Source organism: Fringilla coelebs, assembly GCF_963513975.1.
Source record: "Fringilla coelebs genome assembly, chromosome: 2".
Lineage (NCBI taxonomy): Eukaryota > Metazoa > Chordata > Aves > Passeriformes > Fringillidae > Fringilla > Fringilla coelebs.
Genome location: NC_140029.1, coordinates 100,620,745 through 100,644,785, shown reverse-complemented (window position 1 = coordinate 100,644,785; position 24,041 = coordinate 100,620,745). Strand labels below are relative to the sequence as shown.

Genomic DNA, 24,041 nt, shown 5'->3' with positions numbered 1-24,041 from the left:
AATCACTCCAGACAGAAAACTTTTTATGTTAAATATACAGTGCATCAATAAAGTTCAGGGAAGGGAAGCAAAAGAAAAATGGAAACCTTAATGTTAATTACCAAAAAAAAAACCCCAAAAAACCCAAAAAAACAAAACAAAAAAACCCCAGAACTGTTTGTAAGATGCTTACCATAATACTCTGGAGTTGCAAAAGCTGTTGGTGTCTTATATAATGTTCCTGTCCTCACAGGTGGTGTTGGTCCAGCAGGCTTAGCTATAGTGACAGATGGAGGGACTTGTAGCAACAAGACATTCAGCATTTGAAGGAGTCAAACAGCTTTCTCATTTTCTAAGAGAACTCAGTTTGTGACAACTGCTTCATGCAACAAGTATTTTAATCCAAAATCCTAGTAATCCCTCAGCTGGATTCAGGAAAGTTCTGAGCTGTGCTAGTTGCAAACATAACCTAATTCTAAAACCCAGTAAGAAATTTCTTTGCTACTTTGAGGTTGTCTTGGAGGACTTTAGTTGGCTAGAATATAACCTGGTTTAATGCACAGAACCATCCCACACAGACTGGTAAAAGGATGCAAAATGACCAGCACTAACATTGCTGTTCCTTGAAGAAAGAGCACATTTCTTCCTGAGTTGCAAGACACAATAGCTGAAATCAGCAACTGAAACTTGGATTCTTCCCTCAAATACAGGTAAGATTAATTTCTGCTCTAAGTACCACACATACATTAGTGGTGCTGGAACATTTCTGGTGACAAACACCACTGTCTTTATCTGTGGTCTGCATTAAGAGTTTAACCACAGAACAGTACTGGAGCTTACATTAAACGAGATTAAGATACTTTGCTTCCAAATGAAAGCAAAGAAAATGCAGCCAAGTCCAGAATTTTCAACATTTATAGCACTATATCTCTCAAGAAGAAAAGTTTTCTTGCTGAACTCATTTCTGTAGTAGGTTCCATAAGTCTGGACAGAAACTAACTAATAGGGGCAATATTATCACCTATAATTAGACAACTATTAAAGAAAAGTATTTTAGATTATGTGACATTGCTGTTATTCTTCAGCTGTTACCACCTAATAAAGAAAACAGGTTTCTAAGAGGCAAACAATCCATGGTAAAGGTCTTGATTTCTTGCATAATGGCTGTAAAAGACAAGAATTAAATTCATAAAACATGCAGATACTCCCAGATAACCATGATATGACAGTGAAATCTCAACCCTGAAGAGTCAAGAACTACATAATGTAGTTACCTCCCCATCATGTATGATACAGAACATGGCAACTGAAGGCAGAACTCTGGTGAGCCAAGTTTAAGGCAACAAAAATCCCTATTTTCCACTAATTTTCTTAATGAAGTGGAAATCTGAGAGATTCTCACTAGAGTTCAGTTTCACAAAGTTTCTGGAACTCTCATTTCCATTTTTTTTTTTTTTTTTACCCATTCAGGAGACTTTTAATGTCTGCATAGAAACCTTTCCACAATATCCACTGGATGAGTTAGAAAGATGCAAGTAAGGAATTATTCACAGTGTTAATGAGAAATAGGACAGAATTCTGACAGGGAAAATCCAAGAAGAACATTGAGGCAAATTTTTCCTGTTAGTACAGTGGAAATGTCTCTCTCTCCAGGGAACCAGAAGAAACAAAATTACAATGTTTAAAACTAGGCTGGATAAAACACTAGGAAACACAGAAGAAGGAAAAATCTTCTACTGTCCTCACAAGGAAGAAGCAGATCATTTAACCAATTTATTCCATCTTCAAAGCCTAGGAAGGTATGGTAAATGCTGACTACCACATAACCTGGCCTCCACTGTCAGGAAAAAGGTTGAAATTTCAAAACACTGGTAAATTAATTAGACACTTAGTGGAGAGAATTAGTATAGATCCCAATACAAGCAAAAGAAAATACATCAGGTCTAAGACTGATGATGTCTTCTGTTTTCTGGGAACTATTACTAAGGAAACGCCACCCAACAACAACAAGTACAGACTTTCAATCTTGGCTCTGCTGATGAATAAACATATAGATTGTCTCATCCATCCTGGAGATTCTTGCTACTCATCTGCCACACAAAACACTAAAGTATTATTTAGGTCTTTAGCACCTTAGTAGAAGACAAAGTCCAAAATTAAAACCCCCACAATAGGAAATCCAGTAGAGCCATATATTCATTTATAGCTCTATATTCTAATATCTCCAAGGAACTGCAGAGAGGAAAAAAGCTGTCATGATGTTAAGCTTAAGGAGATGATAGTTTCTGACTACATGGAATAATGTTTGCCTAAGGATTCTCATATAGAATCCACTGACAGAACATCCATGTGGATACTGAATATCCGCTTCAGGATTAACTTAAAATAAAATAGGAAAGGTGGAATTTTCTATGTCCCCTTAAACCAGTACTGAGAAGCCAGAATACTTTAGCACAATAACCAATTCTGCACATGACACAACTCAGCTCTACCTCCCAGTGCAGTCAGTTGTCTGGATGACTATTAGCTCATTTTTTGCAGTGGTTAATGGATGTACCATAAATGAGCAATTCCATAACAAATAACAAGTTAGGACTGGGCACTGAAGCACAATAGTCAACATCTCCCATCCAACATGCACATTAAATAGCAAAAAATGATATCAGAAGACATGAAATATTCTTAAGGTTGATCTTAAAGGATGACTTGGAGTGTGCTATTTTGCTTTCAGCTTCCTTACTAGGTGTGATTTCGATATAACTAGGTAAGGGGAAAAAAAAGAAAGTTTTTGTAAGAAGACAAAGACCACAAGGCCTGTATGTTCCAAGAGACTAGTGTCTACAGATATCACAGATCAAAGAAATCTATGCTATAGGATTCTCAGACACCCTGCTAGCCAGTATTATCTCACACACAATAAATTGTTTATGCTGGAAGGGCTGAAATACCTGGGCTCCCTGGTTTACCAGTCACGGTGTTAGGAGGCAGAGGTTTTCTTCTCATTTGTGTAGGTCTGGCAGGAGGAACAGGAGGGTGCTGAGGGCCAGGTGGTATAGTCACTGAATGACATTACAAGACAGCATTATTAATTATTTAACCTCAAATTCCATCAAATCAGAAACACACTAGAAGCTGTATTCTGACTTCTCAAGCAATGTTTCATGTCTGATTTAATATCAAAAGTGAAGAGGTGAGATTAGGAGATGATCTGAGTTTTATTATCAGCATTAAATCCCCGAGAACCATGTGCCATGAAGTTTTAAACAAAGTTTACACTGAACAAATGTAGTTCCTTTGAGATTTTGCACAAGAGTTTCAGTGATTCACTTTCTGTGTAGTTACTCATTTTTGTCAACAGTAATTTTTTGGCATTGAAAAGGATACATCTTCACACAACAAACACTACCTCAATGTGCTAGGAAACATCTTCAGTATCCTACTCACAAAATTTCTGACCTCTTGTACTTTCTGACTAATACAACTGGCCACCCTCAGCTTGAATCAAAATATATGAGAAAATGAAATTATCATTAGGAACACTTTATTCTAGTCATTCAAAACTGAAAAAAGTTACTGTCACCTCATACACTGACATGACTAAAGACAATTGCTGTTGTTGAAATTTCTGAAGCACCCAATTTGGTTATTTCAATGTGCAGCTCCAGCCAGTACCCATTACATTTATCCGATAATTTCTTTTGACAGTGAGGCCTAAAAGGAAAACCTAAGCCCCTTAATTCATACTTACAAATGATTTTACAGTATTTTCCAGACAATTATGAAGGATTTTATTATGCAAAGGAAAGGCAAAGGAAAAGATTTTTGTTCCACTATTCACCTTTGCCCTTCTTTCCTTAAGAAAATCCAGGAGATATGTGCAACACATTTATATAACAAAAGCCTTTTTGTACCTAAAAGGAGAAAATCCTCAAGAGTAGTATAATTCTCATAAGGCTGCCAATGTCAACAACTATGCAAGTTGCCTGATACTGAATTACTGGCTCCATAAGGTACCTCAGGTCCTGTGTATCAGACCTTAGCTCACCCTATAAATAGAGAGACTGTGGGCGAGAAGGGAGCAGATCCAAAGGCTCATTTAGGAGAGCTTTTTTGGAAATACTTACAATATACAACCAGGACTATCTCCATCTCTCTTTCTTCCCTTTTCCTTTTTGGACTCTTGTAGTCACTTATAAAACAGTTGATTTATTTTTTTAAAATCACTCAGATCAAGACAGAAAATAATGCTCTTTCTTATTTAGGAGGATGTAGTGGTTTTGAAAATAGCATTTGTAGGTTTCATTGTCATTCTTAATTTCCAGGTGGAGATGAAAAAATATGCTTCAGGCCAGAAAAAATATAATAAATTTTTGTATATATGTCATCATACCCTAGATATTACTATATGGTAGTATTAATCACTACTTTTCCCCCTGCCCAAAATTAGAGAAGGGGTTGTCCAAGGTATTTATGAAGTAAAAATGTACAAGTATTGACTTGCCAGTGGTTTCTATCATATTTTCTGAGCAGCACAACTACAACAGTTGCAGGCAAACTAAAACATCGCATTCTGAGTACTGGGTCACAATTGAATCGACTGTAGTGTACTCTGGAAAAACAAGAATTCCTACTTTTCCCTTCTTTTACTTCCAACAATGATTTGAGTGCTGGTCGATGATGCTACAAAATCTAATTACCAGTTTTTGGAGACTGAGCTTGTAAACTAGGATGCACAACAGAATTTAGTAGATTCTTGTAAGGACAACAACAGGGTGAAATGTTCTTATTTAATTAATCTCTAGGCTTCTTCATGGACTGGGAGTCCTTAACTCAAACTCTTGATGAAAGGATGAGCAGCCTCTTGGGGCAGACACCTTTATTGGTGACATAGAATGGGAATGAGTGCACCCTCAGCAGTTCTGTGGATGATCCCAAGCTGGGTGTGCAGTGGGCACATTGGAAGGAAGGATCCCATCCAGACACCCCTGGCAGGTTGGGCAGTGGCCAGTGCAAACCTCCTGGAGTCCATCACAGCCAAGCACAAAATCCAGCTCCTGGACTGGGTGCAATCCCCAGTCCCAGCACTGGCTAGATGAGAGATTACAAACAGCCCAGCTCTGCAGGTATGGACTTGAGAATACTGGGGGATGAAAAACTGGAGACAAGCCATCAGTGTGGGCTTGCAGCCCAGAAAGCCACGTGTATCCTGGGCTGCAGCAGGAGGAGTGTGGCCAGCAGGGCGAGGGAGCTGAGTCCACCCCTCTGCTCTCGTGGGACCCCACCTGGAGTGCTGCATCCAGCTCTGGGGTCTCCAGTGAAACAACAACATGGGCCTGTTAGAACAGCTCCATGGAAAATCCATCAGAGGGCTGGAGCTCTTCTGCTGTGAAGAAACTCAGGGAGCTGGGGCTGTTTAATGAGGAGAAGAGAAGGCTCCAGAGAGACTTTAGTGCAACCTGCAGTACTTAAAGAGGGCTTGTGAGAGAAATGGAGAAAGGGTTTCTAACCGTGGTAGGACAAGGAGAGACAGTTTTAAACTGTTTAAAGGGTAGATTTATATTAGATAATAATATATACTGGAAGAGAGTTGGTTTCGATTAGATATTAGGAAGAAATTTTTTACTTGAGGGTGGTGAGGCACTGAATAGGTTGCCCTGAGAAATTGTGGATGCCACATCCCTGGCACTGTTCAAGGCCTGGTTGGATGGGGCTTGGAGCAACCTGGTTTGGTGGAAGGTGTCCCTCCCAAGGCAGGTGGGGTGGAACTCCTTGATCTTTAAACGTTCCTGCTTACCCAAACCATTCCACGATTCCATGAATTTTGATATTCATGTTAAGGCTGCATGAAGAGAGCTGAGACTGCAGTTATACAAGAAAGTTATGAAGCAGTAGTAGCTAATTTCACAACCATACCCAACTGCATTTTATGACTACAGTTCCGTGTATTGACTGATCTCAAAGCTCTAAAAGCTTGACTGTAGACACCAAATATCATAAAACCAGCAAAAGTTGGTTTTAATGTCCCCTCAAATCTATGTGCATAAAAAACTTTCAAGTCTCTGCAAATCCCAAGTTGGATTTACTTAAGGAAACACCACTGCCTGACATTCAGTAACAAAAAGTGCAGAGTATCATCCTTGTTTTGAGTTTACACTTTGCCTTCAGCTGCTACCAATAGTACATCGTGCTAGATTTAATATTTGCAAAGTACAGTGTTCAGACTGAATAAACTAAAAAAGGATAAAACATCAGAACCTGGCCATCAAGATAGGCTCTTATCTTTGTAGAGGTAAATCCGGTACAAAGGAAATCCATCAGGGATTAGGAGCACATAATTATAAAATAGGATTATAAAATAGTGTTTTAAAATCCAGTAACATGTTCTCAAAGAAGAAGCTACCAAAAAAGAACATCTGCCACTGAGTAGTAAATCCAAGAATAAAACAAAATATTTCATTTTCAGTCAGTTTCTGTGTCAGAAAAAAACACAGCTAAAGCAAATTTTGTTCTTGATTGTGCTTATGAAACAGAGAAATTCTTTACACATCAGGGTACTTACCTGTTGTATGTAAGTTTCAGTTAAAATATTTTGATTGTTTTGAAAACACGATTGCAAGACTTGTCAGAAGAGTAAATCTTACAAGTCTTGTATTATACATGTAAAACACCCTGTAACCTGATTTACTCCACATTGTTATTTTCCTTCAAGCCTAATGTTCTAATTTTTCCAACAACCCAATATCCAATGAAACTTCCTCATACATGGGAGTACGAGTTGGTTATGCTTTTACCTGATTCTCCTTTGCTATGTGGAAAATATTAGCATGGAAAACAATCAGTGCTTACAGTATTGTAGCTGTTAGATCATAAGGATACAGCTCTAGTGGTGAAAATTTCTACCATATGTAGTGACTAAGCATATGTAACTGACTAAGTAGTGGCTATAAATTATTCTTATTTTTATCTCTTTCAGTAGCATTCTGAAGCCACAAGAATGTGTATTGATGAGGACGATTATGAATTACTTTTTTCTTCTCAGTGGAGGTGCTTTGTGTGCAGAAAAGGCAGTGTTTTTATTTGTAATAACAACTGTTAAAACTTGCTCTATTGTTTACTTTTATTAACCTTACCAGAAATTGGCTTTTGCCAGGTGTCAACATATTCTGGAGGTCTTTTGACATCCATGTCAATTGGTCTGGCAGTAGCTTCAGGTGTATAAAAGTCATCTGTGAAACAAAGGAAAGGAAATAAGTATCTACAGTGTGGCACCAAGTCATGGTGTACTTGTATATTGAATATGTTCAAACTCCAGCTGACATCATGTGCAAAACCAACATGTGTCTCATTTATGTTTTTACTGATAACTTGCTGATATCCATTATCTTCTTAGTCAGGGAAGTGGAAAGTGATCTGGTTCTACAAAGTCTGCAGTTTAATTTTAAACATTCCTCGAGTGAAGTATATTTGGAAAGAGAAAATAAATAAGATGAAGAGGTAACAGATGAGTTAAACCAAGATCATACGTGGAAAAATGAGTTGAGAGAACATTCTAATTTTTCAGTGTAAAATGTCTATTGATTCTTGCAAAAGGCAAAGTTCTTCTTCTCCCCATTATATGATCTCTGGTCATCCTCCATATTAAATGGTTAGAGCAGTTCTGGACCAAATATATTCACCATGTTTGGAGTACAGGAGACAAAGTATACAAAACATCCAGTTTGTATGTAAGAGAAAGTCCTACTTAAAAGTTATATAAACACATTTTTGAAAAATTAAGTGGCATCAAAAGATCAACACAACTCCTGGTACAGAACAACTGTTTCACATGCTGGTATTTATAGGACAGCCAGAATGTTAAATTAATATCCTGTCTCTACATAAAGCAAGTATAATTGCTTTATAAAGACTGTATATACAGTAAAGCAAGAAGATGCATTGCAACTTCATCATGTTTGTGGGAAACCACCCCCCCCCCCCATACCCTTGCTAAGAATGTAAGACAAAACCCCCTAAAATTTGTCAAACTTAAAAAAAATAAATCTCAATATTACTTTAATTATCAAATTCCAGCCCTGTTCCAACATGATCTAATCACTTCAGCTAAAGATTTATAATCTGCTCCTCAATTTGTTTTGACCTTTCACTAGTATTTTAATGGTATGAAGCAGATATTTTTTCAATTACTTTACAATTTGACCATTTTTGTTGCATGTTCATTACAAATCTGCAGTCCAGACATGACAAATAATTTGCTGAAGATCAAAGTAAGCTGGGAGTAAGACTTGCAGGAAGCTGGGAAATGGATGCAGGTAACCTGGTCCCCGTGTCTAAAATATCTGAACACATCATATGGATTTATATAACTGCAATTTGTCTTCAGGTAATTAAAAAGATTAATCAGCTCTTCAGCTATACAAAGCACCAGAATGATAATCAACATTTCATGTGAATGATGTTCAAGGAAGAAAAGGCATGAGAAGACCAGCACCAACCTTAAAAAAATAAAAATATTCTTGTACATCATGAGGTATACTTAGAGCATGTTTAGTTTCTCAGCTCACCTTTAAGTGGACATGTCAACAAAATGTAATTGCACTTTGACTAATTCACACTAAATCACCAAGTGCATATTACAAGTCTAAATTATTTGTGCATGTTACAGTCTCTATGCAAAACCTATCTCTATTCTGCTTCTTAGAATCTAATTTAGATTCATAATCTTTTCTGAGTTCTGTCAGCTGAGAATGGACAAAATATTGCACATGTTCTAGTTGGAAGAAGTAGTTTTGTTTTCTTTTCAGAAACATGCAGTAAAGTAGTAAAGAAAAATAAGTCCAAGTTTCAAAACACAATACCTTCATGTTGACAAAATCTCCTATTTTGAGTATTTCAAGTTACATAAAAGTTTGTGTTTTCACATGAGCTACCTGCAAAACCAAATTTGGCTATATTTCTCATAGTGTTTGCCTTATTCTACCTAATGTCACTTGCTTATTAAAAGCACTTATCACATTCATCCAAACTTTTAACCAGAATTTAGAATAGACCTATTATTTGCATATGTCTTTGTGTCTTCTTTTAATTCTATATTTTTTCCTGGAAACACTCAGGGGGTCTGGAACATGTTAAACTAACCTCTCCTGTTTCTGATGTCTTTAATTGTAGGAATACTATTAGGGGGGAGGATCATTTGAAGAGAAATAAGGAAAAAAGCCCCCTTGATAAAATAAACTGAAATACCTTTATACTTGAGTTCCTCTGGAACTTGGCTAGACACACACAGTTTTTAAATAAAAAGAAAATAGAACACAAAGTTTATGGTCATTTTAATGAAAACCATGTATGATTCCCTTTCACAAGGGAAATAGAACTGTTGCTCAAAGCTTGTTTGCTGACATCTGTCAGAAAGCTCAGTAAGTCAGGAGCAGTATTTATATGGTTAGGATTAAATTAAAAAACAGCCCAGTAAGGTAAGTTATGTACACCAACATGAAAAGCCATCTGAATAAAATGGCATTCTAGAGAAAATGGCTCAAACATGACAAAAAACTAAAAGGAATGCTCGTCATGAGGAAGCAATCCCTGCCTCTTTTCCACAGTCCAGTTTACCACCTGGCACTAGAGCTGGCCAGGAGGCTGAAGAGCCTGCCAGGAAACCAGCCACAACCCCATGTGCTGGTGCTGGAAAAAACAAATTCCACTGCTTATCATCTGGGCCCTGCAGCTGCCAAGCCCTCCCTGCATGGGGGGAAACATCTTTGCACTGAGGCTAACAAGCCCAGTCAGGAAGAAGAAATGGAGTACAATCAACAGTGGGGCCAGTCCAGCAGGGAATGAAAAGATCCAAACTGGTGTCCAAATAACAGAATATCCAAGAATAAGTGATGTAATGTCTAAAGGTAAGTCTGAAAACATATTGTTACACATATAGAGCATATTCCTAACAGCCCACTTAAAAATTCTGATCATCTTAGGTCAAAAGGTCAGGATTTTGATAAGCCAACCACAGAAAACAGTGAAAAAGGAACTTTTTTTACTTTGCTCAGCTGGTAGGATTTGGGGATTCCAGGTTATAGAGTTCTTTCCCAAGCCTCTTTTGCAGACTTAGAAATTCTTTTGCAATAGATAATTAACTGCACATTGCTTGGGAGAGACACAGAAGATTAATTGCTTACCTGAATTCCTTTTTGTGTGAGTTTATTTTTGTGGGCACAGTCAGCCTTGTGTCTCAGACACTGGCACAATGCTGTGATGTACTTGCCTTACGGAAGACTTGGGATTTCCCTTACTGATCATATAGAAAAGTATAGACTGAAAAGTTGTGACAAGCTGCAGTCCCCTCTCAAGATGACATAAATGCATGAAATTCATTGGTGATTTCTCTTACACTTCTCAGAAGAAAGGTGCAGCCTGACAGAAATGTGTCAATGAGTTGTTGTGGCAGTGGAGTTGGAGGTACAAAGAAGTGGGCAGGAGATAACAAAGGCCTTTGGTACTTTGGATACTTTGACTTAAAGGGCTTACTTTGCAGCACTCAAAATTTAGCTAAGAGACATCTGCAGCATGTTCTTTAACTTAGAGAAAAAATATACATATTTAACTTGGGAATGGAAACCACTCCTGGAAGTATCATTTTTCAGAAGAATTCTAAAAGAAGGTGCTTATTTACCAGTGAGTACACATAGCATGCCCAGTGATTAGTAGTTTTGTGGTGACTTCTGACACCATCTACCACAATGAAGCTCTAGTTCTTCCTGGCAACAGGCACTACTATAAAGACATGGAAATAATAATAAATGACAGGCACACCAAGAGGGCCACTTACAATATGATTGCTTAAAACAATAATTTGGCAACTTAAACCAGCATTAAGCACATAAAATTCCATGTAGCAGTTTACTACTATGATGTTCATGCTACTGATTTACTTGGCATGTATTAATTTTTGCTGGTGTTTTTAATAACCTGCCAATACCTCTGCTGAGGTTATGACTATAGGGGAGAAGAGAAAAGCTCAATGTGCTGTGTGATGTAATTGTGTGCCTGTGCATCATTTCATAATGTGATCGCTCCTGGAGACCTGTGGGCATTCTCCTATTCCAGTAATCAGACATCAGAAAGCTCACTTCTATAAGGTGATTTCCAGTGCAAGTTAGAAACAAAACCTTTTGACCCACCACTACTGAAATTGGACAATTAATGTTTTAACTGGCTCTGATGTTCTGGAATTTGATGGCCTCATTTAATTCACCAGAAGGATTATGAAAGGTCAAAGATGTACCTCTAGTGAAGGCATTCACTCCATCTGTAATACAGAAATGTATGCCATACTCTAAACAGGTTAAATTTAATTCAATTTAGATATACAACCATCTCTGCTGAGTTTTTACCATTTCTAACTACATGGTGGGCTTGTGAAAATGTACAGGAATGAGTAGCTCAAGACAGACATTCTATGATCAGCAACAGGTATTAAATTGCCAAATATTGCAGAAAGAAACATTACACAGGCAAAAATGTTTAGAATAGATGGAATATCACTCAGGCAATCCTAATCTAGCTAGCATAGAAATAGTAACAGGAGCCAGCAATAGTATGGGACAATAGAACTTTTAGTGGGTGGTCAGCCAAATGTTTCCCTTGAATATGTACGTTATTTATTTATTTATATTATCTATTATTTTAAACTTGAACTATTGGTGAAGAATCCCAAAAATATATATTTAATTAACCAATGGCTGTATAAAAAATAAATTCCTAATGCTATTTGCTTTGATGTAATAAATCAATATATGGATTCATTATGAATTAACACTGAAAATATTGTGTTGATTGGATGGAAAAATCAAGTCCAATGGAAAAAGGATAAATTATTTTTCCCCCAAGCAGACATGTACTTTTAATAAATCTTTGTGGTTAGGGACATTTGTTGTCTGTTGGTTAAGGATATGTAAATTGAAGCTCTCACTGTTGTCTGCCATCCACCAACATGGAATTTTTTGGTGCTGAAGTATCCAAGCCTGAATACTGCACAGTCCAAATACTGCATGGTCTGAGTGTGAGTAGGTCTGATGTGAACACACCCCGTGCACAGGGAGTAACTAGAGAGACACCTGGCTTTAGGGCTTCCCTACCAAGCCTCCTGACTTGGACTCAAACAAATGAGTGATCTTTTTCAATGAAGCATTTTCCAGTACTTATTGTGGATCTGATATGTAGAAAACATTAGTAAAGAGTAGCCACACAGTAATAAATCTGTAAATTACACAGGCTGGGTGCCAATATATTTTCATAATCACCCTCAGGAACTGTATAACAAGATCAGTAGAAACAATTGCACATGGCACTCTGAGGAATTAAATTCTAGAATAAAACACAGTGAGATATTTTGCAGGGCTCAAGATGATTTGGGGGAGTCACATTCCAGTCTTTTATTGATAAATTAAAAAAACCACCCCAAACCCAGAAGTCTACCTGTTGTTGGCATAATCCACTTCGGCAGTCCAGGTGCTCTTGTTCTGACTGGTGCTAGTGTGGTTTTACTAAAAGCTGTGAGAGAGTTTCAAAAGAAAAAAGGGAAAAAGAAGAGAAAAGAAAGAAGTTCCATGAGAAGAGTACCCAACAGACTTCTATGTGATGCCAAGAATTCCGCACTAGAGAAGAAGTAACACCTGCTGGGATGACACACATAGTTTTGGTTTAATTTCTTTTTTATTTTCTTTTTTCTGATTTGGAAAAGCTTTACCACTAGACTTATTAATTGATTGAAAAATATCACCCTTTTCTCCCCTCCCAGCAATACTTAAAATTCCACTCAGAATAGATAAAATTAATTAACTATTTAATCTCCTCCCCATCCCAGACTGAATAAACAATTATTACCAGGTCTGGTCTGTGGTTTATCCGTAGGCTGTGGTCTTGCGGAAGTGAGACGAGTTTTATGAGGTGCTAAAAGAAATAAGGTCCTGTTTCAATGCTGTGTGTAACAGAACAGGGACAGGGCAGTGCAATTTGCCAGACAAAAAGGTCCATGCACCAATGTGATACAGCAAAATGGACACATGAGAGTTCTATGAGTTCTAATCCAAAATGCATGTGGAAAATGCTAGTTTCTTTAGCGGCCAGATGACTCCATCATGCAGTCTGACCAGTTGCATTCATATGTAGGTTTAGGAAAAAGATGTAAAATATTTACAGCCAGTTACCCAACTGTATATGGATACAGAGTTAGCTCTGCAAGGTATCCATGGCCTTAAGACATTTAATTAGGTTCTGTAAAAAACAAACAAACAAAAAACCTCAAAATAAAACACCAAACTGAACCCCCCCAAACCAAAGACTTAGATAAAACTATGAAACATTAAAATATTGCTGAGAAAACAACTGGGAGCATTAAATGCAGACACTGTGCAGGGCAGCTGAAGAACAGCGTCATCAGCAAGGTTGAAATCAGAAGCCCTCAACCTTTTTTATTGTTGCCTTTCACTTGCAAAATAGTTTTGATACTCTAGATGTTATGGGATCTGTGAAAGCTGAAAGCATAAGCAGTAGTCACTGTTATCTTGTGCCCAATTAACAACATCTGTAAATCAGTTTTTTAAGTAGAGCTGGCTATTTGATATTCAAGACAAATAAATGTTCGACCCATAACACTTAATCCAGCCTCTCCAAAGCAACAGAGAAAATACAGGACAGAACATATTACTCATTTTTAACATTTAGACTGGGGAAGTTTTACAGACTTAGATTTTGTAAGGAAAAAGTTGGAACTTGGTTACATTGATGTTTGCAACACTATATACATATGAGTATCCAACACACAGCTCTAATACTGTTAAAAAACTTCACATAATCTTTGGTATTTGAGACAATACCATGCAAATCCCATTTTCAGAGCAATAAACGAAAATATTTGATAAGGGGAAAAATAAATTTTCATATTATGTATTTGAAATAGTTTTAAAGGTAATCATGAACAGACCATTAAACATTAAACCACAATGATTTTACTTAAGATTTACAGACTCTCAATACAACAACTTCAGAAAATCTTAAAAAATTACCTGCATTGAACCAAGGAATTTCAGTTGCTTGACCAATTTTGGGCCTGGGTGAAATGTGGTATGTTTCATTGGGAACTGAAAATGGACATATTACTGCTTAGCAAATGCAAATGATTTCCTTTTAAACATAAGACATCACACATGGAAAGGAAATTCAAACTGTCTGTGCAAGTCATAAACAAAAGAGTCAGTGCTAGAAATCTGGCTGAAAATCATGCTTTTATACATATAAAAGACTTTTCAAGTCTGGTAAGAGATATATCATTAGTAAGTCGGACAAAACCAGGAAAGATGATAAGGCAATGCCTTTTTACATGACTCCTCAGCCTTGTACATGTAGTATTTATTTCTATAAAGAATCACATGAATAAGAAAAATGTCTGGAAAATTAAAACCAGCAACATTTTGTACATGCACTGGACTGTAACTAACAAATGAACATGACAAGTGTAGGTTTAGCCATATAGCAAAAGCAGAGAAAGTAAAGATTGATGAAAAATAAACTGATGCAATATTCTCATTACCCAAAGTTATTTTGGACCCATCAACAACATGAACTGTTACAAGGTTAATTGATCCCAGGTGTGTTGCCCTTGGAGCTACAAAAAATAAACCATTGTTCTGTGAGAAGGCAAATTAAAGAAGTTGGATTTCATGAAGGATCTGTCTCCATTGCTTCCTCAAAACCTATCTGCACATCTGCTAGGACAATTTTAACAGACATGAGACAAGCACATTCTGATTAGTCTGGATGTATTTTCATGCTGACAAGCAGACAGTGCAACTATTCTGCTGGGCCCCCACTGACTTCAGAATACTTGCCCTAAACCTGCAGTTCTGACAGTCTTTGGTCTTTCTCATACTTGTTGATTAACTTACACTTCTCAAAAAAAATTCTAGAGGTTATGAGTAATGTCTTAATTTTTTAGACCTCACTCAAACTTGAATGAATTAATTGAAAGGTCTCTAAGTTACTGGATGAAAAGGACAGACTGGCAGGCAGAGGCACACACAACATGACTCTTTGTCTTTCAATAAATAAGAAAATGAGGTAAAATAAGGTAAAAAAAAAAAAGAAATAAGGTAAAAATATGGAAGATGGAAAATAACCTACTTACTCACATAAGGAGCAGTTGCTAAAAGGTGCCACTTATAAATCACAGTAAATGTTTGTTTACAGTTTTTCCTACCAGTTGCTTGCTTTGCACATACACCTTTATAATGATTTAGACTTTATATATAAATTTTATAATGATTTTTAAAAGACAAAAAATAAGCCTCTAAATTCTGTTCTCTAAAATTCTTTCCCTAAAAAACTAAATTTTTAGTGGTACCAAAAGATGGCACTTGTTAACTATGACATGATTGCAAATAGCTCTCATTCAACTGAGACTTAGAATCTAACTTGAACAACCTTTCAAAACAAGTTATTTAGAAAAGAAATCTTTTTCCTGGACTGTTCAGTTTGATGTTCACAGTAATATGTATGTACATATGGTGTATGTATAGATAGAATATAGTTCTTGAATGAATAGGGTCTCTGCTTGAAACCTCTTTGGCAATAAAAAATGGACAAGGAGAAAGAAGTGAGGGGGAAATTACTAATCTATTCATTAAGCTATTTGTCTAAGAACAAAATTTTATCAATTCAGAGGTTAGATCAGAGAGAAGGAAAGATCAGGAGCTGCTCTTACAGACATGTAGTCTCTCCTCACCTAACTGTATTTTTCTCCGGTTACCTTCCTCCTTAGCAATTTCTATTGAAATAGATCACCTCATGCAAAGCTCAGACATCGCCACCCTTCACTATAGATGTGCATCCCTGAATCTACCATGGTTACTGCAAAAATCACTGGTATTGAAGGCACTTCTACTCTCAGCATGTAAAATATCTTGGACTGAAACTCTGTAACCCGACTTTCAAAAGTACTTGAGAAATCGAATCAAATGGATTTGGAATAATAAAATTCCTCAAAACAAAAGAACTTTTTGAATGTAAGCACAGAAATATATTTTTATTAAAATTAATTAAATTTCTCTCATCTTTTGATGGCTACTAAACCCATCCAACTGCTTTCCATGGAAATTGATCCAATTCTTGGGCATTCACTTTGATGTAATTTATGAACAAGTTCTCAGCTGAACAATGATACAAAATTCTGTCTACTTATTTTGCATGCCCCATGATCACAAAACTCGGTGACAGCAGAAATATAACTAAGGCAGTGCCACAGTAACACTTCTAAAGTTACAAACTGTAAATTACCAGGTTTAGTTTGTGGTACTTCTGGCCCAACAGATGTTTTGGATTTGGAAGGAATGATCAGTGTTTCTTTTGGAGCTGAAAGAAAAGGAAAAAGAATATTATTGTGTTCTTCAGGAGTCATGATCCAATGCCATAGTTAGCCCACAGAAAATGCATGCCTCAAATGCCTGAAAAAAAGACAATAACAATTCCATGGCTTTCTGGAACCTGAAACAAAATGACTAGCCAAAACACAGAAAAGTCCCAGCAGTGTGCTGTAGGATAAGTTAAGTTAGGGGCTAAAATTCTTGCTCTAAAAGAAAAATTAGGCCACTGACTTTGGTTGGAGATCTGACAAATACAGACATCTGATCAGGCATAAGCTGTAGGCTATTTTTGCTTTACTTGACAAAGAGAAATGAGAATCCTCTGTATCCTAAGATACACGCACGTGGCAGCAGAATGAAGGATAGTGGAATGGTGTTATATAAATACCCCATTGGAGCATGTTCTCTAGAAATTTCTCCACTGAAAAATTAGAAATACCTGCATCTTAACGTTAAGGAAACTTATTTACCCATTGTTACCCTTGAAGGACCAGTGGTGGTAGAAGATTTTGCAATAATTGGTTGCGGAGTTGTCGGATATATTGCTGTTAAAGAGAAAATGTGAAAAATCTTAGAATATTTATCTGTAATCTAAACAAAGCAGCATTTGCCAAAACCTGCAAAATGTCCCAAGCGAAGGAGTAGCAGAATATCTTGATAATCAACTGCTGACAGACATAATTATCTCCCTATTAACTTCTGCTATACATTTATGCCAAAAATGGGAAACCACACAGCCTTCCATAACTATTTTTAAAGCTATTTTCAGACAATTTCTGTTGCCAACTGCACAAGCACATTGTAAAGAAGTTCTGTTGCATTTCAAGAAAAGATTAACAAAAAATGCTCACAGAGGAGCGCCCAAGATTACCAGTAATCACTCAGAACTCAGTCTGCCTGGCCACTGAAATTTGCCAATACCCACATTACTACATTTCAGTCATCATTTGCTATGTGTAATAGACAGGGGAATACCATTATATATATTATAAATATCTTACTATTATTTGTAGTGCAGTTTTGGCTTATTTTGGATTGATCATCTGATGTGTAATGCATTTCTTTCACCACAAAACTGGCTATGAATAATCCCATTAAGAAGCACAAAATCTGAAACTTGGGGAAAGAATGATTAAACACAAAATTAAAATAATGGCTCCATTACCAGGTTTGGTGTATGGCACTCTTGGTCTTTCAGTTGGTTTTCGTTTGGTATGAATAAACTGTTTTTCAGTTGGAGCTGGAATAAAAACAAAAAGCACCCAAAACAAGAATGAAAAAAATGCACTGCTTTTCACAGCACATGAGGAACATAAGTATGATCTGATCTAGAATAAGGCAAATTATGCAAGAATAAGCTGAAAGCTGGAATTCCTGCAAAGAAAGGAAAATAAGTTAAATGGCCACTTATACAAGAAGACTTCTAAAAAAATATATGCAAATTTGTAGCCTTGCATCAAGCAGTCTGGAATACAGTCATTAACATCATCATACTGTAATAGGACAAAAATAGACAGTGGTAACCTGTGTATTCCTCATCTGCCACACATGAGTATATGAGGAGGGGATTTCTGTTTCACTGGAACATTTGTGTCAAACTTGATTTTTAAATTAAATTCTTTTGTTCTTATGTGGGAATGATTTAATATGTTATCTTCACACTATTCAGATAAAAAATGTTTGTAAGTAAAAGTAGGAACCATTTCCTGGAAAAGGTTATCTTAGCACTTTTTAGTCTGTGGTCTACACCAACGTGAGAGGTCCAAAATTATCTGCCTTAGCCTGTGCAGTTTTCAATCCCCCTGGCTCCGAAGAATCATTTTTGGCATGTGACTATTGCTCAGGTAGCTCAGGTGTTGACAACAGGGCACCTACTTCATAAAGCTAGATGAACAGATACTGAATGAATACTAACCTAAGAGTCATTGCATACAGGGAATATAAATTGAAATAGAAACATGTTTAAAAGCAGTTTTAATTTCCTCTTCCCCAAAAAGAAAAGAAACATAGTTTGAAGATTATAAAATGTCTATGAATATTTCATTCTCAGAAAATATATACCATTTCATTCTCAGAAAATCACAGTCAAGGTCTGTCTCTGAAGCTGGGGACAGAAAACTGGTGGAACAATGATTGCTCACGCAATGCTCCTGCTCCTGGATAGCATTTGGGTTCAGTGACCCTTACTTGGTCCACATCTGATAATTAAGTTAAGAAAGAAGAGCACTCAGCTAAGGTTTCTTATATTTAAGCAAGTCTTCCCAACATGGATAACTAGAAGAAAGCAGAGAGGATGGTTTCAAGAAGTAGAGTGAGATTTAGATGGTCACATAGCTGGTCTGGAGACTACGCCGTTGTTGATATATTAGAATTTTTTTCTGTAAAATTAAACCATGAGGAGTGAAGAAGAAGAGTGTTTTAGAATGAAATTATCCACAATTCACACAAAGAATAGGGGATTAACTCAGTTGGTTAGAGCATGGTGATGATGCAAGGGTTGTGATGGGTCAGTTTATTTCAGAGTTGGACTCAATGGTCCTTGTGGGTGCCTTCCAACTCAGAATATACTGTGACTTTGTGAAGCATCACTATCTGCTCTTTAAATAAAGTCCCCTTTTACTGGAAAATAGATAACATCTGGAGGAATTGCATCATCCTGACTGGAAAGGCAAGAAGAGGAGGAAAAGAACCTTTGAAAGTAAATGAGCTCAAGCATTATTACCCTTATCAAGACCAAAGAGCAAGTATCTATAAGTAGAGCAAAATTTCATTATTGGCTTTTAATAAAATATAATAACCTCTCTCTAAGATTATATTCTCTAGAAAAGGTGTAAAATAGAATAATTATTTATGAAATAACAGTTACCAAATATTGCCTTTGTTCTTTCAGGAATATGAGGAATCATAGTAGTATCTCGTTCATCAAAGGTTGGAAGAATCTCTGTTGGAAAAAATGTCAATAAATTATCTGAACAATGAAAGGAATCTCACTTTCCTCCTTTCCTCAAAAAACCTTTCAGCACTATACTGTATGCAACAGGAAAGGGATGTTTTAAAACAGCAATGGGCATTTACCCTCAGAAATTTATGGTTAGAAAACAACAGTAACAAACCTTTAGTGAAATCACTGATGATATTACATAGGTCAGTTGGATCTATGATGGGGAGTCACCTAAGCAAAATGTAATCAAAGGGAATCCTCCCTCTAATCTGAGTGAAAATGCATGTGTAAAGAAAAAGCATTGCAATAGCGCTAGGAGGTTTCTCTCATAAAAGCTTCAAAAACATGGTGCACACTATTAAAGTGTGTTGCTCAGATAGAATCTGTAAAGAACTTCTTATCTTTGATTAAAACATATAGGTTGATACTATTTCGTCTGTTGCTATCTGCATAAATTACAAAAACTCTTGAACTGTTGAAGTTTCCATCAGATTTAATTGCATCCCTGCTGAGGTTTCTTAACCTAGAATAATAACCAGGCGACAGCTGATGCACTGATGATTATTCCCCCCATTGCCACCCCAAAAGCACTTGTTCAATTATCCACTGAAGCTTCAAAAAGGCCAGATAATTTACCAGGCTTCCTGTATGGAGTATCCGGGATGGGAGTTGCTCTAGGTTTAAAAGGAATATGTTGTGGTTCTTTACGAGCTGAAAGAAAAGATCTGTTTTAAGGGTTTATACTTTGACAAAATTAAGTTTGCTGCACAGGCACTGCATGTCTCATGCTTGCAAAGAAAAGCAATCCCTGCATGACAGCCTGAAAAACTGAGTGTCAGATACATATCAAAAACAGGTCAGATACATGTCAGGAATTCAAGAGAAAAGAAAATCCTGAATGAAAACATGAGTGGAAAATTAATCAGGTAAGCAAAATCTGGAGTCAAGCAACAAAGCCAGAAAGAGCACAGACAACTACAGGGAATATATTTCTGGCTGTATTTCAGAACCCATAACTGCAATACCCACGGTGTGCTGGTCTCCTACAAGTGTCAAAGGAATTACAATGTGTGTGACAGGGAAAGAAATTTTATGTGAAGGCAACAAACCAGCTTGGAATCTTTCAATACCTGCAACAGAGTAGAATGTAGTTCAACTAGTAGGAAAGAAAACAATTCAAAATCACAAATAGATTATGTAAAAAACACACTAGTGATATATAAACATTGGCCCAAGGAGCAGTGAAAAAATAATAATGACCAGCTCAAGGTAACAAATTTACCTGCTGCTGTTTTTTGTTAGTACTATAAATGCACTAACTGCCAAAACTCCATAAAAACAAGAAGATACACAGAGTGGTGAGTATAAGTTAGTGGTAAAAATATTCCCTTTGACGTGACTGGCCTGTTTTCAATTTGGAATACATTCTTTTTTTTTTCTCCTTTTCTTTGTAAAATTAGTGAACATACACTCACTCAAAATAATGTTCAAGGGATACTCTCAGAACTGTTTGAAGTTACAGAGGTTTGGCCGTTCATTAATATGTAACTCCCTATTAAGTTTATTTTTAAGGGTGACATTCCATTACCAGGTCCATTACACAAACCTATGAGTGGTTTCAGTTAGAGATATTTGGAGTCATACATGAAGGCCCTCAAATAGGTTTTTCTCTAAGCACCTTTTGACAGGCACAAAAGAGATGCAATTTCTTCCAGCTTCTCATGATGTTTCTGTGTTGCCTACCCATCTGTACAGATTATTCATCCGTGAGAGATGTCATGTGGCTGAAAAGCAGAGGCAACTACTAAAACTCAGACATTAAAAATAGAAATCACCTCTGTTTTTCTTGAAACACATATTTAATGATCATCAGAGAATGTATTTGTAATCAGCACTTGATTACTGAGGAAAGGCAACCCAAAAGAACCCCTGGATATTCCAGCACAGCAAAACAACAACGTGTACCAGGCTTTGTGTGCGGCACATCCGGACTTGGTGATGCCCTGGGCTTGGAAGGGACTCGGCGACTTTCTTTGGGACCTGTGGAAATGAGCAAAGTTTTGGATTTATTATTGAGGATGATGATTCTTGGACTTATGAAGATGTGCAAAGTTTTGAACACATTGTTGAGGATGATGATTCAACCTATGTCTTTCAATTTTTCTGCTGAATCAGAGATTCGTTTTCTGCTAAGAAATTTTTTAGGGATTACTTCTGTCATTTTAAAATAATCCCAAAGAGTTTTCCTGTTAGTGCAGTCAATGCAATGCCAGTGCAGAGACTAAAGACAAAGGGACTTTTACAGTGCAGTGTCAGATCAATTCTCCACTCCTAAAAGCAATAACAAACACAGCTTTCTACAGAGTAAACTGCTGTAGTTCTAACACTTCCTAGTTGGGCTTCACATATTCCAAAAACCTGCTGCTCATTTAAATCAATTTTGCATTAAAAAAAAAAATCCTCAGCAAAGCAGTCAAAGCAGAAGAAACATAGAAATTTACCTGTAATTTTTAAATTCATAGAGCTATATCCAAGGTTTTGGGAACAACAAAGTACTGTAATTTTACACTTTTAAAGGAGCAATTCAAAATTACAAATGTTTCTGTCACAATCTAAGGATATCAAGGTGTAGATTTTCCTGTGTGCTAGGGCTGAGGATGTGTGTTAACCCACACATCTCCATTGTGTGTCATTGACATGTATAAATATCCAGCTGATTAATGACAGCTGTATAGCAAAATTTGGTTATGACAGCGAAGCACAGCCTGGACAATAAGTACCTTCAAAGTATCTTCAAAGAACTAATCAATTTTGAACATTTTCAAAGTGATAAAACTTTCATGCTCTAAAGGGCAAAATATTGATAAGCTTACTTGCTCTAGTTGGGGGAACACGTGGACTGGGTGATGTTTTAGGTTTGGAAGGCCTGTGATATGGATCTTTAGAAGCTGAAAGAAAGAAACTGGGTTAAGCATTATTACAGTAATAAGTAGCTTCAAATACAAATAAACTGTTCTGTAATGGGTGTAGTCCTGGAGTGATTCACAATATCAAATTCAAGTGACAAAAATGCCTTAGTCAAACGGATCTGCCTCAAGCAATCTTATGACCCAGGATTAATGAAGTGATGGTGTTCTGACAGTGAAATTGAGGTTTGAGTGGAACAGAATTATTTTCCAGTCTGCTATGAAGGACTGAATTCCATTTCATAAAATTGGAGGGGAAGGGAAGAAAAAGAAAAGAGGAAGAGGAAGAGAAAGAAAGCTTTTAGGATACAGCTCTGTCCACCATGGTGTTATCTCCGTAGGATGACCGAAAACATATAATTAGGATCCTGTTCTGATCTGCCCTCTGCTTCTTACCCTTAAATGTTGAAGGAAATTTTCCTATCTTATGTGCATGACAACTTGAAAGAAACAAGGATTCTCCTTGATTGTTTCATAGAAAATAAGAAGAACCTTGACAGTTAAATTATTAAGGAACATGCAAAGAAAGGTGACAAATTTTTTCAGGTCTGCTTTTAACAATTTGTGCTGAAGAAGAAAGACAATGTGACCATTCGAACAAGAAAGCATCATTACCTATTGTTGCCTTTGGTTTCTCAGTTCTAAACTTAATTGTTTCCAGAACTGCATTAGCATAATAAAACAACAAACCAAAGTATTACCAAGAACAATCACTGTCTCCACGATACTCATACCATCCCTGCTAGGGCTGATGACAGATAGTCGTTCCTCCCTGAAACTCAACATCCAAGTATTTTGTTCCACAGAGCTTCCTCCAGTTCAAGGTAACAGCTCTAATACAGAACAGATCCCAAATACAAATCCAAAGTTTTTGTAAAAGCCACAAAGAGACTGTGGGTGGTTTTTTTTTTACCTTCAGCTTTGTACACTTTCCTGACTTATTTCAAGGGTTTTTTTCCAAGCAATGGGTGCAGACTTAGGAGAAAAAGAGCCTGAGTTGTTGTCTCTCTGCCCATCTCTTCATCAGCACCATCTAGTACTCCATGTACCTTGGATACCCATACTGGGTCTGGCTGGAATGGAGGTTATTTTCTTCATGGCAGCCCCTGTGGCACTCTGTTTTGGATTCATGGGCAAGGAAGTGTTGATAAAATACCAATGCTTTAGTTGTTGCTGAATACGCCTTGTCACATCATCCAAGAATTCTTTGTTTTTCACTCTGCCCCCAGGCAAAGGCGCTGGGCTAGGGGTGGGCAGGATGCTCTGAGAGGCCACAGGGCAGCAGAACCACCCTGGCCAAAGGGATATTCCACCACATAAAGCCATCCTAGCAACAAAACTTTCCAAAGCCCCCATCGTTCCTAGACTGGCTCTGCTCTGCCTGTGGAATGTGGTGTGCGGTCGCTTTGTGCCCCTTGCTTTCTTCCACCTCTTTTTATCCTCCACCATTAAACTGTCTTTATCTTGAACCATGATTTTTTTTCCCCCTCTCTTTTTTTAAATTTTTAAATTTTTTTTTTTTATTCTGCTCTTCTGATTCTCTCCCCCAGACCATTGCAGGGTAGAATGAGCAAGAGGTTAGTGTGTGCTTAGCTTCTGGCAGGGTCAACCCACTGTGGTACCTCACACATGCAATGGGAGTGGCATCATTTACTTTCTCCCTCCTTAATTCTGCAAAGGTTGTGTATGGGTAGAAGAGCCCCTGCAGATGCAATTATAGGAAGTATTACACATTGTTAA

The 24,041-nt window shown here is 37.0% G+C and overlaps 1 protein-coding gene across 11 annotated transcripts in view; it reads right to left on the bottom strand.

Moving 5' to 3' along the window:
* The window catches only part of ABI3BP (ABI family member 3 binding protein), a 137,013-nt gene that overhangs the window by 22,919 nt on the left and 90,053 nt on the right, over positions 1 to 24,041 (bottom strand). For all 11 annotated transcript variants that reach the window (XM_084201445.1, XM_084201450.1, XM_084201454.1 and 8 more), the window contains 13 exons: positions 22,209 to 22,283; positions 21,301 to 21,375; positions 19,972 to 20,046; positions 19,261 to 19,335; positions 17,560 to 17,634; positions 16,865 to 16,939; positions 16,309 to 16,383; positions 14,043 to 14,117; positions 12,862 to 12,927; positions 12,454 to 12,528; positions 7,110 to 7,205; positions 2,928 to 3,038; positions 173 to 256 (listed from right to left, as the gene is read on the bottom strand). In XM_084201445.1, coding sequence (XP_084057571.1) covers positions 173 to 256; positions 2,928 to 3,038; positions 7,110 to 7,205; positions 12,454 to 12,528; positions 12,862 to 12,927; positions 14,043 to 14,117; positions 16,309 to 16,383; positions 16,865 to 16,939; positions 17,560 to 17,634; positions 19,261 to 19,335; positions 19,972 to 20,046; positions 21,301 to 21,375; positions 22,209 to 22,283 — 1,032 coding nt within the window. The remainder of the gene's footprint in view (positions 1 to 172; positions 257 to 2,927; positions 3,039 to 7,109; positions 7,206 to 12,453; positions 12,529 to 12,861; positions 12,928 to 14,042; positions 14,118 to 16,308; positions 16,384 to 16,864; positions 16,940 to 17,559; positions 17,635 to 19,260; positions 19,336 to 19,971; positions 20,047 to 21,300; positions 21,376 to 22,208; positions 22,284 to 24,041) is intronic.